The following is a 20,432-nucleotide window of genomic DNA, read 5'->3' on the forward strand; positions in this document are numbered from 1 at the left end:
TCTGGATTCGTAGTGCTGGCACCAAGCCCCAGTGATAACCCTGGAGATAAAAAAGAAAAAAGTGCAATGGTATGACAGTGGCACACTATCTGAGTGCACACACTAACATGAGCAAGGACCAGGGGTTGAGCCACCACTCCCCACCTGCAGGGGGATGCTTCACCAGTGTGAAGACCTGCAGGTCTGCAGTATCTTTCTTTCTCTCCAGTTCTCTAGTTGTACCCCCCCAATTCTCTCTGTTCTATCAAATAAAATAGAAAAAAAAAAGTGTGTATGTGGGGGGATTAGCTTCCTGGACCAGTGAATTTTTTGTACAGGCAACCAGCCCCAGCAATAGCCCTGGTGGCAATTAAAAATAAAAATAAATAAATAAATAAATAAATAAATAAATAAAAATGCAGTGGTCACTGCCCCACCAAAGAGTCTGAGAATGAGTGCTTGAAACAGACCAGCTGCTGCCATGGTTTAATGCCTGAAGCTAGCCGTACCCAAAGCTGTGCCTTCCAGTTACATAAAACAGTGAACGTTCTTTTTCCCAAATCAGTTTGCCTTGGGTCTCCTGTTATTTCCAACTGAAAGAGTTCAAGGTTAAAGAAAAAGGAGGGAGGCTTTTGAATGGTAAATTAAAGAAGAGGAGGGGTCAAGGAGGGGCAGGGACTTTTGGTTTCATCTTTGTTTCTGGTGTAACTTACTGTGCCATAGGCTCCCTTTCCAAGGATCTCACCCTTGGTCCACAGAATAGGTTCTTCATACTTTAAACTATGTTCAGAAAATGTCTTCTTTTCGTCTGACTTGAGAAATTGCTCCTCCTCATCATATATCCTAACCCCATTACTATGTTTCTGGAAAAATAAGGGGAAAAAGAAGGATCAGGATCACCATTAAACTCTGAGTTATTGCAATGGAGAGAAGGGACAGAGAGCCTTCCTTGCAAATGCATGTCCATTCCTAACTGTTCATAGTTAATGTCTGAGTATACAGATTCCCTAAGAAAATGGCCAAACAGTATAACTCACTGATGTACCTTATTCATGTTAATTGTACCCATCTCTAAGTCACATCATTATTCCTTCCTTCTTTCTTCCCTCCTGCCCTTCCTTTCTTCTTATTTATTATTTATTTTTGCCACCAGAGTTACTGCTGGGACTCAGGGCTGCCACTATGAATCCACTGCTCCTGGTGGCCATTTTTTTCCCCTTTCTATCTTACTTAACAAGACAGAGAAACTGAAAGAGGAAGAAGGACAGAGAAGGAGAGAGAAAGATAGACATCTGCAGATCTGCTTCACCGCTTGTGAAACTTCCCCTCTACAAGTGGGGAGTGGAGTCTTAAAACTGGGTCCTTGCTCTTGGTGTTTTGTCTTGTCATCTCTGAAGCTTCACCATTCCAGGCTGACTTTATCATATAGAAACAGAGATGAGGTGGCGGGGAGAGACTAAGACCACAGCAACAAAGTTTCCTTTCAATATTTTGGGAGTCAGGCTCAGACTTGGGTCATACACATGGCAAAACAGTGCATTATCCAAGTGGGTTATATATTCTCCTTGTATATTTCATAGGTAGAGGTTTGAGCCTGCCAATCACTAGACCTACATGGATCTTCAGGGTCCTAACCACTCATAAGGCCTCTCTTGAAAGAAAACATATTAGTGTATGTTGTCTTCTAAACTCCCTATCCTCCTCCTTCAAAATTCTCATTATTGGAGCTGGAGAGACAGCTTACTGGGTAAGACACATGTGTCCCTATGTATACAACTCAGATTCAAGGCTTGATACCACAGGGCTATGGAAATGGAGGTCACTCTGGTGCTGTGGCATCTCTCTCCCCCCTATATATATGCATATATATATTAATGAAAAAGTGGCTTGGAGAGATGAAATGACACATGCATCAAGTCCCAGGTCTGTATACGCGCACACACACAGAGAGAGAGAGAAAGAGAGAGAGAGAAAGAGAGAGAGAGAGAGACCATTACCTTGGTCATCTTTCTCCTAAAGATAAGCAAGTTTAGAAAGAGAAATGGGGGCAGGGTAGTGGTGCACAGTCGATCACACACATTATCATGTGCAGGGACCTGGGTTTATTATATATATATATATATATATATATCCAACCCTTTTAAAAACATTTATGTATTTACTCCCTTTTGTTGCCATTGTTGCTTTATTGTTGTTGTTACTGATGTTGGATAGGACAGAGAGAAATGGAGAGATGAGGGGAAGACGGAGAGGAGGAGAGAAAGACACCTACAGACCTCCTTCACGGCCTATGAAGAGACACTCTTACAGGTGGGGAGCCAGGGAGTCGAACGGGGATCCTAATGCCGGTCCTACTGCTTTGCGGGCCACCTACGCTTAACCCGCTGTGCTACCGGCCGACTCCCAGGAGTTGGAGATTCTAACCGGGATCCCTGCGCGGGTCCTTGTGCTTTGTACTATGTGCGTTTATGCAACTGCACCACCGCCTGGTCCCCTGTCCATTTCTTTTCTTTTTATTATCTTTATTTATTGGATAGAGACAGTCAGAAATGGAGAGGCTAGAGGGAGAGAGAAAAGGAAAGAAAAAGAGAGAGACACCCCCCAGCCCTGTTTCACCACTTGCGAAGTTTTCCCCCTACAGGTGGGGACCAGGGGCTCGAACCTGGGTCCTTGTGCATTGTAACATGTGCACTCAACAAGGTGCACTACCACCTGGCTCCTGTCCATTTCTTTTTATCTCAGACATTACCTAGAGTTATGTTTTACCGATAATTATCTCTGCTGATAATTTTTTTAAATTTCTTTATTGGGGGATTAATGTTTTACATTTGACAGTAAATATAATAGTTTGTACATGCATAACATTTTTCAGTTTTCCACATAATAATACAACCCCCAGTGGGCCCTCTGCCATCCTTTTTGTACCTGTACTCCCCCCCCCCCACCCACCCGGAGTCTTTTACTTTGGTGCAATACACTAACTCCAGTTCAGGTTCAGCTGATAATTTTTTATTCATCAATAAATAAAATACTGACTTATTTAAACAAATAATTTGGGGAGGGGATTTGGTGGTTGTGCACGCAATTCAGCGCACATAGTACCATGTGCAAGGACCCACACAAAGATCCATGTTTGAGCCCCAGCTCCCTACCTGCAGTGGGGACACTTCACAAGCAGTGAAGCAGGTCTTCAGGTGTCTTTCTCGCTCCCTCTCTATCTCCTCCTCCTCCCCTATCAATCTCCTTCTCCTCCCCTTTCAATATCTCTTATTGAATTGAAAAAAGGGGGGGGGTCCTCAGGAGTGGTTAATTCATAGCTTAGGCACCAAGCCCCAGCAATAAACTTAGAGGAAATAAATAAATAAATAATTTTGCTATGTTAATATACACAAAATGATTCCATTATTGTGTTCAGCTAACTAAATCCTAGAAGGAAGGCAGCATAATGAAAACATCTTAGCCAGATAGTCATGTGACATGGACTACAACCCTGAAATCAAACAAAAAGGCCTCGAAGATATTAGAGAATAGTTTAGGATTTCTGACTTGCAAATAAAGGATTTGAAGTAGACTGTCTCTGAGCTCCCTTCCTGCCAACAAGGAGTCTCTGATTCTAACTATACTTACCTGTATTTCAACTTCTGTTGTCTCTCTAACCAAGTCTTGCCTTGCATTTTCTTTCCTACTAAAGAGAAGATTTATGTTTTCGGGATCTGTTTCATTTGCCATTATTTGGCAAAGGTTGTTATCCTTCTCATCAAGAGCTAATAGCTCTGCTGCTAGACAACCTAACAGTTCGTCTGTCAATTCTTCCTTCTTTACAGAATCTAAAATTTCTTGGGAAACTGAATTTGCACCATTTAAAATTTGTCCAAAACTTTGAGTAGTAATCGAATTACTAACTAAACTATCATCATCCCAAGAATGTGTCCAGTGTTGATATGTTTGGGATGACGCACTTTCTTGTCTCTCTGCGAAAGAGAAGTTCATAAGAGTTTCAGACTTATCTGAAACACTATCAAATTCTAGATTATTAGTTAAAAATTGGTTAGTATTTATTTGACCAAGAGAAGCTGTTTTCTGCTCTTCTTGCAGGATATTCTTGTTGGAACACTTCTCACTAGGCACTGCCCAGTTCTTTTCTGAAAGGACAAATGGTGTCTGGTGGTGTAATTCTTCAAGTTCATGCAGGTCCCTGAGGCTTGTCGCAAGTATTTGATTGTTGAAAATGTCTCTTTCACAGGAAGATTCTTCCATGGGAACTTCTTCAATAATGGACAGATCTGAGACAGGATGGAATTCCTTCTGTTCTGTGGACTGCTTGTGAGTCTGAGCCAAGTTCATAAGCTGATCTTCATCTCTGGAAGATATAAAGTCATTCCCTGAAGATTTTATTTGCCACTCTGGCACTGAAATAAGACCATCATTTTCAGGGCTGTGTAGGTCTCTTCCTACACCCTTGCAACCTTTTTCTTCAGAAGTTGAACTTTTGTGCTTTTTTTTAATGCCAAGTGACATCTTTGGGGGCTTGACATGTGGTCTTTTCTGAGAATGTCTTGCTCTGCTACTGCTGTTTCTCTCGCTATGTGAAGAGCAACATTTATTGGTGATACATCTACTGGAAGGAGCTGAGCAGATCTCTTGGTAATATCTGTTTTCATGCCGTTCAGTCTCTCGCATGTGACAATAGACAGGAGTCCCAAACATTTCATAGATACCAGGTCCATCAGCAGTTGAATTGATTTCTTTGAACATGTCACTATACTTCAGATCTAAATAGTGTAGTTTTGGCTCCATTGGTTGAACAGAAAGAGAAACAGATGCCTTTTTTATTCCTGGATTTTTACAGATGCAAGGAAATGACTGCTTTTTAGGCTTCAGAGTCCGGTACGTTGATTGCTTCTTTTCTGTCTGTGGCATCCTCCTTTGAAATTTGGGAGACTGTCGAAGCCCCAAAGCAGGGAAAACTTGTGGTTTTATGCTGGTTTTATGCATAGGAGGCTTAATGGAACCCTCAGTGGAAATCATAAAACCCTGAGGTGTCCTATTACTGCTCTTGGCCTTTGAATCCAATTTATTTCTATGGATTTTCATCTTATGCCTGTCATTTTCTGGGTGTGAAAGTATGTTGAAACTGTTGTTATGAAGGGCACCCTTTCTTTTTTGGAGGGTTGGTTTGGTTATTGCTGGTTCTTTGGGAGTTCTAGCACCAGGGAAAGTGATATGGACAAGAGGCACCATCTCATTCATTTCTGGTTTGGTTGTCTCTGCTACTGACATTTTAATATGTGTCTCTTTGCCTCTGTGACCTCCTGGGAGCTTGTCAATAGGGCTATCAGAGACTACTTCAGACAAACATTTCAGTACAGTTAGCTCTTCTAAAATCTGGTGTGACTCAACTATTTCACCTTTATGTGTTAAAGTGCCTTTAGAATCAGTGTCATCATTTCTAATGTCTTTATCCTGCCTTGAAGTTGTTTCTGAGTGCTGGACTTCATGGAACTTGAGTAGTGTTTTACATAGACTTTCTGAATCTTGTTCATATTTTTTGGATGTAAAATTGTCTTTCTTTCTTAATAAAAGATTTTGAGAACTTGCATCTCCTGATTTTCTCATTTCACTACTATGGCACTCAACATCCACTTCCCTCTCTGTAAGAAACTTGTCTTCTTCAATATTCTCCAAGGACACCAAAGTCTGACATTTTTCAAAGTGAGAGATTTTAATTTTGTCACTTCCTTCTGTTTCCTTGGTGTTCTGAGTGTCCTCTACTTCCAGATGCTTTCTGTAATGACTGGCCTTCCAAAAGGAACACATGTTTCTGGACCAAATGGAGCTATCAGAGGGCCTGAGAGTCTGATCCATAAAAACCTTAGATGGGATTTCCTGCTGCTTGTTTGACGGTCTAAACTCATCTGATTGACTAAGTGGCTCTGAGATTTTAGTTGCAAAAGATGCAAGGCTTCGAATGTTCCTTTCTCTCTCTTTCTGATCCTTGTGGTTTGGAGGAATGGTTAAGAGACCAGATCTCATGGGCAAGAGTGACAATGGTGGCAGAGGGAACTAAAAGAAAAGAGAGAAAGCATGAGTGCAGACACACGCATAGTTGACCTATTACCTTGTTGTTTAAAGTCATTGGAAGAGATTCTCTTTTCTTTTCATTCTTGCGTCCCTTTTTGTTTTGCTTTGTGTTTGTTTATTTGATCCACCAAAGTACTGCTTACCTCTGGCTTGCGCTGGTGTAGGGTACTGAACCTTGGAATTTGGAGCTTCAGGTATGAAAGTATTTTGCATAACCATTATGTTATCTCTCCTGCTCTGAGACTCTTAGGCTCTCTTTAGGAAGGCTTCCCCCCTGCCCCTTTCACTTTTATTGCCACCAGGGTTATCACTAGGGCTCCATGCCTGCATGATGAATCGATTGCTCCTGGTGGTCATTTTTTTTCTTTCCTTTCCTTTCTTTTCCTTTCCTTTCCTTCCCTTTCCTTTCCTTTCCTTCCCTTCCCTTCCCTTCCCTTCCCTTCCCTTCCCTTCCCTTCCCTTCCCTTCCCTTCCCTTCCCTTCCCTTCCCTTCCCTTCCCTTCCCTTTCCTTTCCTTTCCTTTCCTTTCCTTTCCTATGTGACAGGGCAGAGAGAAATTGAGAGGGAAAGGGGAGATCAAGATGGGGATAGACATAGAGACACATGCAGCACCTCTCCACCTCTCATGAAGCCCCTCCCCACACAGGTGGGGACTGGGGGCTTGAATGCAGGTCCCCAGGTGTGCCACCACCCAGCTCCCAATAGCAAGGCATTTAAATGTGCAAAACGAGGAGGCCAAGAGACGGTTTACCTGATAAAGTCTATACTTTATCATGCTCGAGAACTCAGACTACAGCCCCTTGACCAGCATGAAAAGGGGGGAAATCATGAGCAATGAAACTGTTCTGTGGTATCTCTTCTTCCCCGTGTAACTCTTCCTTTCTGCCTTTCACTCTCTATCTGAAAACAAAACCAAAGCCAAAATAGCCCTCCTGGAGCAATGGAATCATGAAGGAAAAACAACAACAAAACTATCCACAGTGTGCCGGGGTCACCATGCAGCCGACCTAGGCTCGAGTCGGGCCCCATGGCACTAGAGGAGGCTTTGGTGTTGAGGCATCTTTCCCTCCTGTCTCTCCCTGCCTCTGTCTCTCTATCTGATTAAGTCAAATGGGAACCAAAAGCCCCTACGATGATGGGGGGAAAAAAATACAAAAATATCCTGGAGATGACAATTTTTTAACTAAAATTTCATTTCCAGTGTCTGTATAAAGGTAAAACAATGCTTAAAACAAACTAAGATATGGGAGGGTGAGCAGGCAGTTGCACCCCTGTAGAGTGCACACGTCGCCATGCACAAGGACCCAGGTTCAAGTCCCAGGTCTCTACCTGCAGAGGGGAAGCTTCATGAATGGTAAAGCAGTGCTACAGGCATCTCTTTCTCCCTCTCTATACCACCCTTCCCTCTTAATTTCTCTGTTTCGATAAAAGTGAATAAATTAATTAAAACATAGAAATTTTTAAAAATCAAGATAAAGTTGGGGAGATAGCATAGTAGGCAAAAGACTTCCATGCCTGAGACTTCAGGATCTCAGGTTCAGTCCCTTCTGCCACCATAAGCCAAGGCTGTGAGAAGTACTCTGGTGGCTAAAATAAATAAACAAATGAAGGTCCTGGGGCTGGACTCTGACACACACAGTAGAGCGCACACATTGCCATGTGCAAGGACCCAGGTTCAAGCTCCTGGTCTCCACCTGCAGAGGGAGCTTCCTGAGTGATGGAGTGGTGCTGCTGGTGTCTTTCTTTCTCTCTCCCTCTCTATGTGCCCCACTCCTTCTCCATTTCTCTCTGTATCTATCCAAAAATAAACAAATGTTTTGAAAAATTTCTTCTAAAAGTATTAGTATCATAGATAGATATTAAGTCAAAGGTACAAAGATCCATGACTATAACTTAAGATAAAAACTCTATAGTAATAGGGCACCAAAGTAAAAACCCAGTGGTGAGGAGTAGACATGTAGCTTCCTGGGCCAGTGGGGGGTGGGAATGGGCGGGAGGGATGGGTCACGGTCCTTTGGTGATGGGAATGGTGTTTATGTACACTCCTAGCAAAATGTAGTCATATAAATCAGTAGTTAATTAATATGAGAGGGGGAAATCAATTGTATGTCTCAAAGGTTCTCAAAAGACAAACTGAATCTTTTTAATAGATAGGCTACGTATTTGATATGCGGACTCTCTCAAAAGCCTAGACCAAGTAGATTAGAAGCTTCCAATAGCACAGCTATATACAAGATACTGGGTACTGTACAGCAAACCATAACAAAGGGACTTTTCAAAGTTAACCCAATTAACAAATAATGTGTGGGTAATATTAACTATTGATTGTCTTTTTGAACCCTAAGACAGCAGGAACCTCACATCTTCACTATAGAGCCCCTACTTCCCCCAGTCCTGGCACCCTTGGATAGGGCTCACTTTCCCGTATGCTTCTCCCATTCCATACCAAATAATATTGCATCCGCCGATCACAACCTAACCAAAGTAACGATTGCCATCTCAACATGCTTCACCTCAGAGTGTATCCAGAGACTTCACGTGTGGAGTGACAACCCTTCAGCTTCATTACTCGGGTGAGACCTTTCCTTTTATAGTACACTCTAATTTCATCTCAGGTAGTTCACTTTCTAACAAAGTCCCATAACCTAGACATATACCAGTTTCTGTGAGAGAGAGCGTATGTGCACACGTATCCATAAACTACTGCAAAATATATACCTGAAAGCAGCATTACACTAGAGTTTGCAGTGAGTACTTCCCCAACACTCCCTCTCCACTATTCCAATCTTGGGATCCATGTTTGCTCAACAAATTGATTGGCTTTGTATGTTAACTCTCTTTTCAATCACCAGGTTCCAGATGCCACCAGGATGCTGGCTAGGCTTCCCTGGATTGAGGACCCCACCAATGTGTCCTGGAGCTCAGCTTCCCCAGAGACACACCTGACTAGGGAAAGAGAGAGGCAGACTGGGAGTATGGACCGACCAGTCAACACCCATGTTCAGCAGGGAAGCAATTACAGAAGCCAGACCTTCTACCTTCTGCAACCCTCAACGACCCTGGGTCCATGCTCCCAGAGGGCTAGAGAATGGGAAGGCTATCATGGGAGAGGGTGGGTTATGGGGATTGGGTGGTGGGAATTGTGTGGAGTTGTACCCCTCCTACCTTATGCCTTTGTTCACTAATCCTTTCTTAAATTAAAAATTTAAATAAATAAATAAAAAAAAAAAAAAAAAAAAAAAAAAAAAAAAAAAACTCTATAGTAAAAAAACCTCTATATAGTATATACATTTAAAAAGTTAAGATGAGTCAGTTTCTCTTCTCTTTTTTGATGGTTTTCTATATTTTTTAAATGAACCAATGTAAGGAAGAGAACTGACTCTTTATGTAAATTATTTATTCATTTATTATTGGATAGAGACAGAAAAATTGAGAAGGGAGGGGAGATAGAGAGACACTTGCAGCCCTATTTCATCACTTGAGGAGCATTCTCCCTGTAAGTGAGTACCAGGGGCTTGACCTCGGGCCTTTGAGCACTGTAATGTGTGTGCTTACCCAGGTGCACCACCGCTTGGCCCCCTGAATTTCTATATAGTTGAATTAAAACTTTAAAAAAATCGGGGGGCAGGAGGTAGCACAGAGAGTTAAGCACACATGGCACGAAATGCAAGGACCAGCAAGGATCCTGGTTCAAGCCCCCATATCCCCACCTGCAGGGGAGTCGCAAAGCGACTTCACAAACAGTAAAGCAGGTCTGCAGGTATCTTTCTCTCCACCTCTCTTGTCTGCCTCTCCCCTCTCGATTTTTCTCTGTCCTATCCAGCAATGGCAACAATAAAAATAATAACAAGGCCAACAAAAAATGGGGAAAATGGTCTCCAGGAGCAGTGGATTCATAGTGCAGACACCAAGCCCCAGCAATAACCCTGGAGGAATAAAAAATAGGTGAATATTGCTCCTCACATTTAATATGACTCCTAGGTTCCAGACTACTCAGAATTTCTATCCGGAATACAACTACTCACTGTTGTTTTTGCTAAATTGCTTTGGTGAGGGTAACATAAAAATATGCCACACTTAACACTTGAAAATTAACAGTCCTGAATGGTTTTATATTTCCTTTGCTATTTTCAAACTGAGATAGCTTTTATTTTTGTCAACCTCTAGAGGTCATTACAACCTAATGTGTGATATTCAGCTTTATAGCCATTAGACCATAAACTCTACACACTCCTTTTTTTAAAAGATTTTATTTAGTTATTTAGTTATTAATGAGAAACAGGAGGAGAGAGAAAGAGCCAGACATCACTCTGGTACATGTGCTGCCGGGGATTGAACTGGGGACCTTTATCCACTGTGCCACCTCCCGGACTACTACACGCTCTATTTTATTGTGATCTTTTTCATGTATACAGATTTGATAACTAGTTATGTCAGAGTATTTACTAAGTGGTAATAAGAGCTATATTTTTGGAGCCAAGCAGTGGCACACTCAGTTGAGTGCACATATCATATACAAGGATCCAGGTTCAAGCTCCTAGTCCCCACCTAAAACTTCATGAGTGGTGAAGCAGGGATACAAGTGTCTGTGTCTCTCTTTCTCTCTCCTTCTCTGTGTCACCATTGCCCTTCCAATCTCAGTGTCTCTCTGTTGTACATAAAAAAACAAAGCAAAACACCAGTGTTGGTGTCTTTCTTCATGTAGACACCAAATTCCAGCAACAATCTGATGCGGGGGCAGGGGTGGGGGTGGGGTGCACTATATGTTTAATTTTCATCTGCCACTTGCGTGTAAGAAAAGAGGAATAGAACTGGAACTTGATTCTAGAAACTTAGGTGATAGAAATAGGTGAGACACAATATAATCCCCCAATTTTACTGTCTGGATAAATTTCTGCCATCTCTCAAAAATAATACAGGAAATAAAAGCATATTCTCCCTTTGCTTCAACATTTCTATACTAGCAGGCATCATTCTTCTTAGACCATTAAGCCCCTTCTTACAATACCAAGCAGTAAAATACTACTCATTGTCTCAAAGGTACATAAGATATAAATGAACTGAAGAGTTGACAGTATTATACAGATCATTCCAAATGTTCTTTTTTAATTTATTCCCTTTTTGTTGCCCTTGCTGTTTTATTGTTGTAGTGATTATTGTTGTTGATGTTGTTGTTGTTGGATAGGACAGAGAGAAATGGAGAGGGGAGGGGAAGACAGAGAGGGGAGAGAAAGATAGACACCTGCAGACCTGCTTCACTGCCTATGAAGCGACTCCCCTGCAGGTGGGGAGCCGGGGTCTCGAACTGGGATCCTTAGGCCAGTTCTTGCGCTTTGCGACACCTGCACTTAACCCACTGCACTATCGCCTGACTCCTCATTCCAAATGATTACTTATAATTTAGGCAACTGAAAATTTTACTTGTTAGGCAACTGAAAAAATAATTACCTAATTTCCAAATATGTTAAAGGAGGGCAAAGTAAAATATGCAGCAGTAGTGCTCATGTGAAAGATCCCAAGTTCAATTGCTGGCACCACCAGTAACCAGAGCTGAGGGGTATTCTGCTCAATTTTTTAAAATCTTTATTTATTCATAGACACAGCCAAAAATCAAGATGGAAGGGGGAGACAGAGAGGGAGAGAGACAGAGAGACACCTGCAGCACTGATTTGCCACTCTCAAAGCTTTCCGCCTGCAGGTGGGGACCTAGGGCTTGAATCCAGGTCCTTGAGCATTGTCACAAGTGCACTCAACCAGATGTGTCACCACCTGACCCCTTCGATTATTTATTTATTTATTTATTTATTTATTTTCCCTTTTGTTGCCCTTGTCTTTTTATTGTTGTTGTAGTTATTATTGTTGTTGTTCTTGCTGTCGTCGTTGTTGGATAGGACAGAGAGAAATGGAGAGAGGAAGGGAAGACAGAGAGGGGGAGAGAAAGACACCTGCAGACCTGCTTCACCACCTGTGAAGGGACTCCCCCTGCAGATGGGGAGTTGGGGGCTCGAACCAGGATCCTTATGCCGGTCCCCGTGCTTCGCGCCACGTGCGCTTAACCCGCTGCACTACCACCTAATTTTTCCCTAATTTTTTAATTAAATGAATATATATGCTTACACATGTATTAACTACTGTATTGTACTGTCAACTGTAAACCATTAATCCCCCAATAAAAAAGAATATATATATATGCACATATATATCAACATGATATATATGCAGTTAAACTTATTATGCAGAGAACATGAAACACCCCCAGAAAAGAAATGTAAATGGTCAAGCATTATCTCCCAGAAATTATTTCTACTCTATAAACTACATATTACATTACTGCTTTTTCAAGACAGAATTGTTGAGGGGTTTGATTTTTGAGTTCTTTATTAGAGTTTGTTTCAATAAAATAGTTCTTTGACTTGAATTCTTAAGTTAAAAAATGCTCAAACTAATTCTTACCTCTATTCTTCGGCTATTACACTTCATATTAGATATAGAAAGTTCTATAACAAGAAAAGATATCAACAATTAGGTAGGTTAGTAGTTTGGGTGAATACAGGTGATTTTTTTCTTTTCTTTTCTTTTTTTATTTATTTAAGAAAGGAGACATTAACAAAATCATAGGATGGGGGGTTACAACTCCATACAATTCCCGCCACCCAATCTCCATATCCCATCCCCTCCCCAATAGCCTTCCCATTCTCTATCCCTCTGGAAGCATGGACCCAGGGTCATTGAGGGTTGCAGAAGGTGGAAGGTCTGGCTTCTGTAATTGCTTCCCCGCTGAACATGGGCATTGACTGGTCGGTCCATACTCCCAATCTGTCTCTCTCTTTCCCTAGTAGGGTGGGTCTCTGGGGAAGCGACAGGTGATCTTAATTGAGAGTTTGGGAATGGAGTGATCTTGATGTTATGGTGTGAGGAAAAGTTGTCAAACTGTTTTGAATGGGCAAGATATAGTTTACCTGGATAGTGCACCTGCTTGGTCATGCACATAATCCAGGTTTGAGCCCTGTCGCTACCACAATGAAGGAATTTTTTTTTCATTTTCTTGTGTATGTATTTATATTTTGTTTATTAACACATGAGAGAGAACCAGAGCATCATGGTGGTACTTATACTGCTGGGGACTGAACTTAGGATCTCATGCTCTCTAGCCCAAAGTTCTAGCCACAGTTACACCTCTACAGCTACTGGATTGCATTTTTCTTTTTTCTTTTTTTATTTATAATTATTTTTAAAATATTTTGTTTATTTATTAATATGGGGGTGTCAGGGCATTATTCAGGCACACGTGATGCCAGGGATAGAACTCATGATCTCATGCTTGAGAATCTACCTCCTGGACCATTATTATTTTGGGTATTTATTTTTATTTATGTATGAGAGAGAGGAGGAGGAGGAAGGGGAGAGCAGGGGAGGAGAGACTGAAAAATAGAGAACCAGAGCATCACTCTGGCATATGTGGTGCCAGGGATTGAATTTACCACATGCTCGAGAGCCCAGTGTCTTATCTGCCGTGCTATCCCCCGAGCCAAAATGAGACTGCAGCTGTCTTCATTAAAGAGCCCCCTCCCCCCTGCCCCTGCTTGAAGAATCAGGAACATCTTCAGTCACTTTTACAGCCAGATGTGCTGAGGGTTTCTGGTTCCTTGGTATTTGTGACAAATAGAGGAAGACAATCCAGTTCGTCCTTCTTTCTTTCTTTCCTTCCTTCCTTCCTTCCTTCCTTCCTTCCTTCCTTCCTTCCTCCCTTTCACCCTTTCACCCTTTCACCCTTTCACCCTTTCACCACAGCACTGCTCAGCTGTGGCTTCTGGTGGTGTGAGAGATTCGACCTGGGTCCTTTGGAGCCTCAGGCATGAGATTTTGCAGAGCCATTATACTATCTCTCCAGCTCTATTCTTTAGTTTAGAGTGACATACAGAAAGTGTGAGAAAGGGAGAAGAGACAGACAGAAGAAAGGAGATGCACCACTGCCCCACTCCACCTTCCATCGAGTTCCCTCGGAGGCCACCCAGCTGCTCTTTAAGGCTCAGTGCAGCTGTCCTCTCCTGCAGAAAGCCCTTCCTGACTGCCAGTCCATGTCAGGTACCTCTCGAGCAGGAAGGCCAGATGAGACACCCCCGAATGCTTGGAGGGCTCCTAGGTGGATGGAGGCATCCTTCATTCTTTACTTCTTGACCCGTATGGTTATTGGATATTTGGAATGCTAGCTAGTTAGGCCAACTCTCTACCACTTAGGGGATGAATCCTTTTGGCCTCTGGCCACAGGTTTTTCTTCTTCAAATTCCACTGATGGGTGTTTTAGGCCCAGGCCTTAGTCTAGCTGGCTTCTGGCCACAGGTTTTACTGCTAATTCCAATGGAGGTTGGTAAAGCCAGCAGCCCCTGGGTCCCACTGGGGGTGGGGGGGCTCCCAGGTCCTGTGCCCCCCCCGTCCCACACCTACAGGGGGTCTCTTCACAAGTGGTCTGCAGATCTTTCTCTCCCCCTTTCTGTCTTCCCCTTCTGTCTCCATTTCTCTGTCCTATCCAACAACAATGACATCAGTAATAATAATAACCACAACATCACTTAAAAATAAAAAAATTTCCTTTGGGGGAAAAAAGAGCTTTTTAACATTTAACACAGGGAGTGAAGTCATTCTCAGGTGGTGAGAATAGAAGAGGATCAAAGTATCCCCCTTAGCCACAGCTGCCTAATACTCTATGCATTTACTCAACAAATATTTATTTTAATTGCTACCAGATTATCACTGGGGCTCAGTGCTGGTATTACAAATGTGCCCCTCCTAGTAGCCATTTTTTTCCTTTTTTTTTTTTTCTTTCTTTCTTTCTATTATACTTGATAGGGCAGAGAGAAGTTGAGGGAGAGGGGAAATATGGAGGAAGACAGAAAGATAGGATGTTTATAGACTTGCTTCACCACTTGTGAAGCACCCTCCCACAAAGGGGGAGAAAGGGCTCGAACCTGGATTCTTGGGCATTGTAACATGTATGCTTAACTAGGTGCACTACCATGAAGCCTCCTTAACAAATACTTGAGTGCTTACTGGCACTCAACAACAAAGACAAAATCCTTTCCTGCACAGAAGTCATATTTAGAGGTACAGATTTTCTGTTGAAAAGGAATCCCAAGTATATCCTATAGTATCACTGAATATAATCTACAATTTGTTATATATGTACAACCTCCTGAGGTTGAAACTTAAAGGCTATCAGATACAATAACATATTTATGTAGATGTTATCCAGTGTTAATAAGGAACCTTGATGGGGGAGTAGTGTCACTCAACCATCTTTGATTGGAAATGCTGAGGTGAGATCTTGCTGGTAACTAATTTGGGGATATATGTTAAGAGTCTTCTTAAATGTGTATATAATTTCAGTTAAAAAGATTGAATGTGGGAGTCGGGCGGTAGCACAGCAGGTTAAGTGCACGTGTTGCAAAGCGCAAGGACCGGCGTAAGGATCCCGGTTCAAGACCCTGGCTCCCCACCTGCAGGGGAGTCGCTTCACAGGCAGTGAAGCAGGTCTGCAGGTGTCTGTCTTTCTCTCCCCCTCTCTGTCTTCCCCTCCTCTCTCCATTTCTCTCTGTCCTATCTAACAATGACGACAACAATAATGACTAGAACAACAACAAAAAAACAACAAGGGCAACAAAAGGGGAAATCAATAAATATAAAAAAAATTAAAAAAAAAAAAGACTGAATGTACAAAGTTTTCCAACTCCTCTATACTAAAACCAAACTAAAATGACAGTAAGGACATCTTTTTTTTTTTTTTTTTTTTTTGCCTCCAGGGTTATTGCTGGGGCTCTGTGCCTGCACCATGAATCCACTGCTCCTGGAGGCCATTTGTTCCCCCTTTTGTTGCCCTTGTTGTTGTAGTCTTGTTGTGGTTATTATTGTTACTGTTGATGCCGTTCATTGTTGGATAGGACAGAGAATAATAGAGAAAGGAGGGAAAGACAGAGAAGGGGAGAGAAAGACAGACACCTGCAGAACTGCTTCACCGCTTGTGAAGTGACTCCCCTGCAGGTGGGGAGCCAGGGCTGGAACCGGAATCCTTATGCCTGTCCTTGAGTTTTGCGCCACATGCACTTAACCCGCTACATTACCGCCTGACCCCCAAGAACATCTTAAAGGCTTAGTAAGGGATGCTGGGCGGTAGTGCGCCAGGTTAAGTGCCAAGTACCAAGCAAAAGGATCCTGGTTCAAGCCCACAGCTCCACACCTGAAGGGGGGGGTCACTTCACAAGTGGTGAAGCAGGTCTGCAGGTGTCTATCTTTATCGCCCCCTCTCTATCTTTCCCTCCCCTCTCAATTTCTCTCTCTCCCATCCAATAAAATTGGGGTGGAGGGTGAGAGCTGCCAGGAACAGTGGAATCTTAGTGCAGGCACTAAGCGCCTGTGATAACCCTGGAGGCAAACAATAAGATCAAACACAAAATTGCAGAGGCTAAAACAGTAAATAAACAACATCACACAATTTCTGACAGTGAAAACTGCATATAATAATTCTGTGTTTTCCCTCTGTTTGAAATGCAAACTCCTTTGGGAATAGTTCTGGCCATTTTTACAGACTTAACACTTACTTATGACCCAGAAAATTTCCTCTTGGGAATTTACCCAAGAAAAATGTCTTTTGAGGGGACAGTAAGATAGATCACTAGGCTCAAAGCGCATGGACTGGCATAATGATCCCGCTTCGAGCCCCTGGCTCCCCACCTGTAGGAGAGTAGCTTCACAGGCGGTGAAGCAGGTCTGCAGGTGTCTATCTTTCTCTCCCCCTCTCTGTCTTCTCCTCCTCTCTATATTTCTCTCTGTCCTATCCAACAACAAATGTCATCAACAATAACAATAATAACCACAACAAGTCTACAACAAGGGCAACAAAAGGGAATATATATAGATATATAGCTAGATCACCAGGTAGGATGCCTGCTTTGCCATACATGCCAGGTTTGAGCCCCCCAGCATAGCTCCATACATGGTAGTACTACAACACCAGGGGAAACTAGGAAAGGAAAACAGTTGAAATAGACATTTTCAGGATGGCTGACAAGTAGAGAAACACGTGGAAAGTCTTGTGAGGCCCTAGAAAAGATTTGAATATAGAGAAAGTAAAGAAAAATAAGGAGTAGATAAGCTTGAGGTGTGGAGAAAACAGTAAAGAGTCCCAGTCCTGGGGGGGGGGGTGGCAGGAAATGGTGCAGTGAATAAGGCACTGAATTTGGTAACATGAGGTCCTGAGTTCAATTCCAGTATCCTATGTGCCAGAGTGACACTCTGTTTCTTTCTTTCCACTCTCTATCTTGTGTTCATAAATAAATCAGTATATATTTTTATTCATTTATTTTAATGATACAGAAAAAGATACAAAGAGAGATAATGACAGAGATAAAGGAGAAAAAAGATAGTCAGTGGGCTGGGTGGTGGTGTACCCGGTTGAATGCACATGTTGCAATGCATGTCTCTGATATCTGATTACTGTAAAAAATGGCGACTAATCCCTAGCACTGCAAAAACGGTATCATCTGTTTTCCATCTACACCATGCCTCGGCCTCGCGTGAGCTTAATGTGCAGCTTGGCGATACGAGAATCCGGCATGAAGCCCAGCCAGTCTATCTTGGTGTTACTCTCGATCGCACTCTGTCATTTCACGAACATCTCATAAAAACTGCAGCAAAGGTGGGCGTGAGGAATAACATCATTGCAAGACTGGCCAGCTCCTCCTGGGGCGCGAGCGCTTCCACACTACGATCATCATCTCTGGCATTATGCTATTCCACTGCAGAATACTGTGCCCCAGTATGGTTCCGTAGCCCCCATGTCCACTTGGTCGATGATTCCAAATTATATTCCTCCATGAGGATCATTTCTGGAACCATCCGTTCCACCCCGGTTCCACGGCTGCCAGTTCTTAGCAACATCGCCCCGCCAGATATTCGTCAGGATGCGGCATCATCTAAGTTCATTTCCCACGTCTACGCTCGACCGGACCTGCCAATATACGCGGATATCTTCGCCCACCCTGTCCAACACTTGACGTCTCGTCACCCAATCTGGTCCCCTACGCCTACACTGAACTTCTCTGTTCCAGACTCTTGGAAACAGAGTTGGCAGTCAGCTGAAGTAAAGAACAAACACCTCATCACAGACCCCTGCAAGCGTCAACCCGGCTTTGACCTAACACGTTATGATTGGGCCCTCCTCAATTGCTATCGAACACGCCATGGCCGGTGCGCCGCTGTGTTCCATCACTGGGGAGCCAGAGACGACCCGAACTGCCCCTGCGGCTACAGACAGACTATGACCCACATAGTCAACGACTGCCACCTCTCCAGATTCAAAGGAGGTCTCGAAACTTTACATCAGGCTCAACCTGACGCTGTTGACTGGCTACGGAAGAAGGGCAAACGCTAGAAGAAGAAGAATGCATAAGGACTGAGGTTCAAGACCCCAGTCCCCTACCTGCAGGAGGAACCTTTGCGAGTGGTGAAGCAGGGCTGCAGGTGTGTCTCTCTGCCCTTTTCCTTTCTATCTCCCCCATCCCTCTCGACTTCTGACTTTAACCAATAAATAAATAAAAGATAATAAAAAATAAAAATAAATTTAAAAACTTTAAAAATAAACTTAAAAAAAGAAAAAGGACAGTCAGAGAAATATAAGCTAATTAATATTAACTGCAAGTAAAAGATGCTCTTTCTTTTTGAGATCTGAACATTATACAGAAAGAATAAAGAAAAAAAGAAATAGGTAAAGTAAGTACACACCCCCACCAACCACCTCCCAAGACAGAGTGGCAACAAAGTGCTTTTTGTCCATCCCTTTATAGGCTTCAGAAAAGAAAAATGAAAATGTTCACCTTTGGATTCTCATGTCTCTGGGTATATATATATATATCTCAGTCTGTGAAAGAGAATTCGTCTAATCTTGGCTTTCCCTTTCCTTTTCTCTCTCCTTCCTTTCTTTTGGCATGGCAAGAAATGAACACTTGCTCAAACAGTAACCTGTTGACTGTTTTAACTGCAGTATTTAGAGTGACTGTATAGTGGCCAAGAAGTGATAAAGCACTGAACTCTCAAGCCTGAGGCTCCAGAGTCAATCCTGGCACCACAAGCTGGCAGAAAGATGCTCTGGTTTTCTCTTTCTCTCTTCTTTCTTGCTCCTTAACAAGTAAATAAATATTTGGGGGGAAAAATGCCATGGGAAAGGGGTAGATAGCATAATGGTTATACAGACAAACTCTAATACTTTATGCACCATAAACTGAGCAGTACTCTGGTAAAAAAGAAAAAAAATGCCTGGCACAATAAACAAATGTTTAGTTAAGTAAAGGAATTAATGTATCATTAAATCCTCAACTCACCTTCTGATTTTCTTTGCTTCCCCTTTAAAAAGTGAGGGACATCTTCTCTGCTTACAAACTTAGAAATCTTTGGTTCTAAACAAGGTTTTGGCAATGAAAATCCCAAGTTCATATCACAGAACTCCTTGGAATTTTCCACTTTTCTCAGAAATGAAGGCCGCGTGGTCAGCACCTTTGTTTTGAAGTCCACCATTTCAACCTCATTGGGAAGAGAAACTGAATGTGCTCCTGTCCATTCTTGATGCACTGAGGTTATCTGACTAGAAGAGGAAGGACATTTTTGTTGTTTTTGTCTCCAGGGCTTCACCATTTGGGACTGACTTCTTGAGACAGAAAGAGAAGCAGAGGCAGAGAGAAAGAGGGAAAGATACCACAGCATAGAAGCTTCCCCCAGTGCTGCGGGGACCAGGAAGGAAGGAGGAAATGTTTTGATATTAAGTTTATTTTACACATCTTTTCTATCTTCAGTTTTTAGTTCAGCATGACATGACTAAAAAGTTTGGAGAATAATTTCCAGATGCTATTGCTCAGTGAAATGCCCATATTTCTGAAATGGCAAGACCTCTCCACTCCCCCATGGGCTCGCCACCTCACCTGGCACCCCATTTTAGTATTCCCAGCCCCTATTTCCTGAGCAGAGAAATCAGAATGGGAAAAGGCAAACAGAAATAGATCCTATGCCTCTTCCAAATATACTAACCAGCCAGCACTATGCTTCTCAAACTATCTTTGCTGAAGGATCAGGTTTGAAACTTTCCAGTCCTCTGTGGAAGGTCATGTTTAAAAAATACAAAGATATTTTATAGACTAAAATAAAATGAAACAAAAATAAAAGTCTCAGTTTTTACATTATCAGCTTTAGAGATAGACTGCTTTATTAAAAATGTAGAATATCCATGTATACACTATTGTATTTACTGTCAAGTGTAAAACATTAACCCCCAATAAAGAAATTTTTTTAAATGTAGAATATCAAGCACATATCACTTCAAACTTAAATTC

The 20,432-nt window shown here is 42.4% G+C and overlaps 1 protein-coding gene across 1 annotated transcript in view; it reads right to left on the reverse strand.

Moving 5' to 3' along the window:
• MAP3K19 (mitogen-activated protein kinase kinase kinase 19) overlaps positions 1–20,432 on the reverse strand; it is a 50,268-nt gene that overhangs the window by 3,129 nt on the left and 26,707 nt on the right. Inside the window, exons 5-9 of the mRNA XM_060178102.1 lie at positions 19,431–19,690; positions 12,514–12,557; positions 3,607–6,042; positions 693–842; positions 489–559 (exon numbers count right to left, since the gene is read on the reverse strand). Of these exons, the coding sequence (XP_060034085.1) occupies positions 489–559; positions 693–842; positions 3,607–6,042; positions 12,514–12,557; positions 19,431–19,690 (2,961 nt within the window). The remainder of the gene's footprint in view (positions 1–488; positions 560–692; positions 843–3,606; positions 6,043–12,513; positions 12,558–19,430; positions 19,691–20,432) is intronic.

This window comes from Erinaceus europaeus, chromosome 18 (genome assembly GCF_950295315.1).
Source record: "Erinaceus europaeus chromosome 18, mEriEur2.1, whole genome shotgun sequence".
Taxonomy (NCBI): domain Eukaryota; kingdom Metazoa; phylum Chordata; class Mammalia; order Eulipotyphla; family Erinaceidae; genus Erinaceus; species Erinaceus europaeus.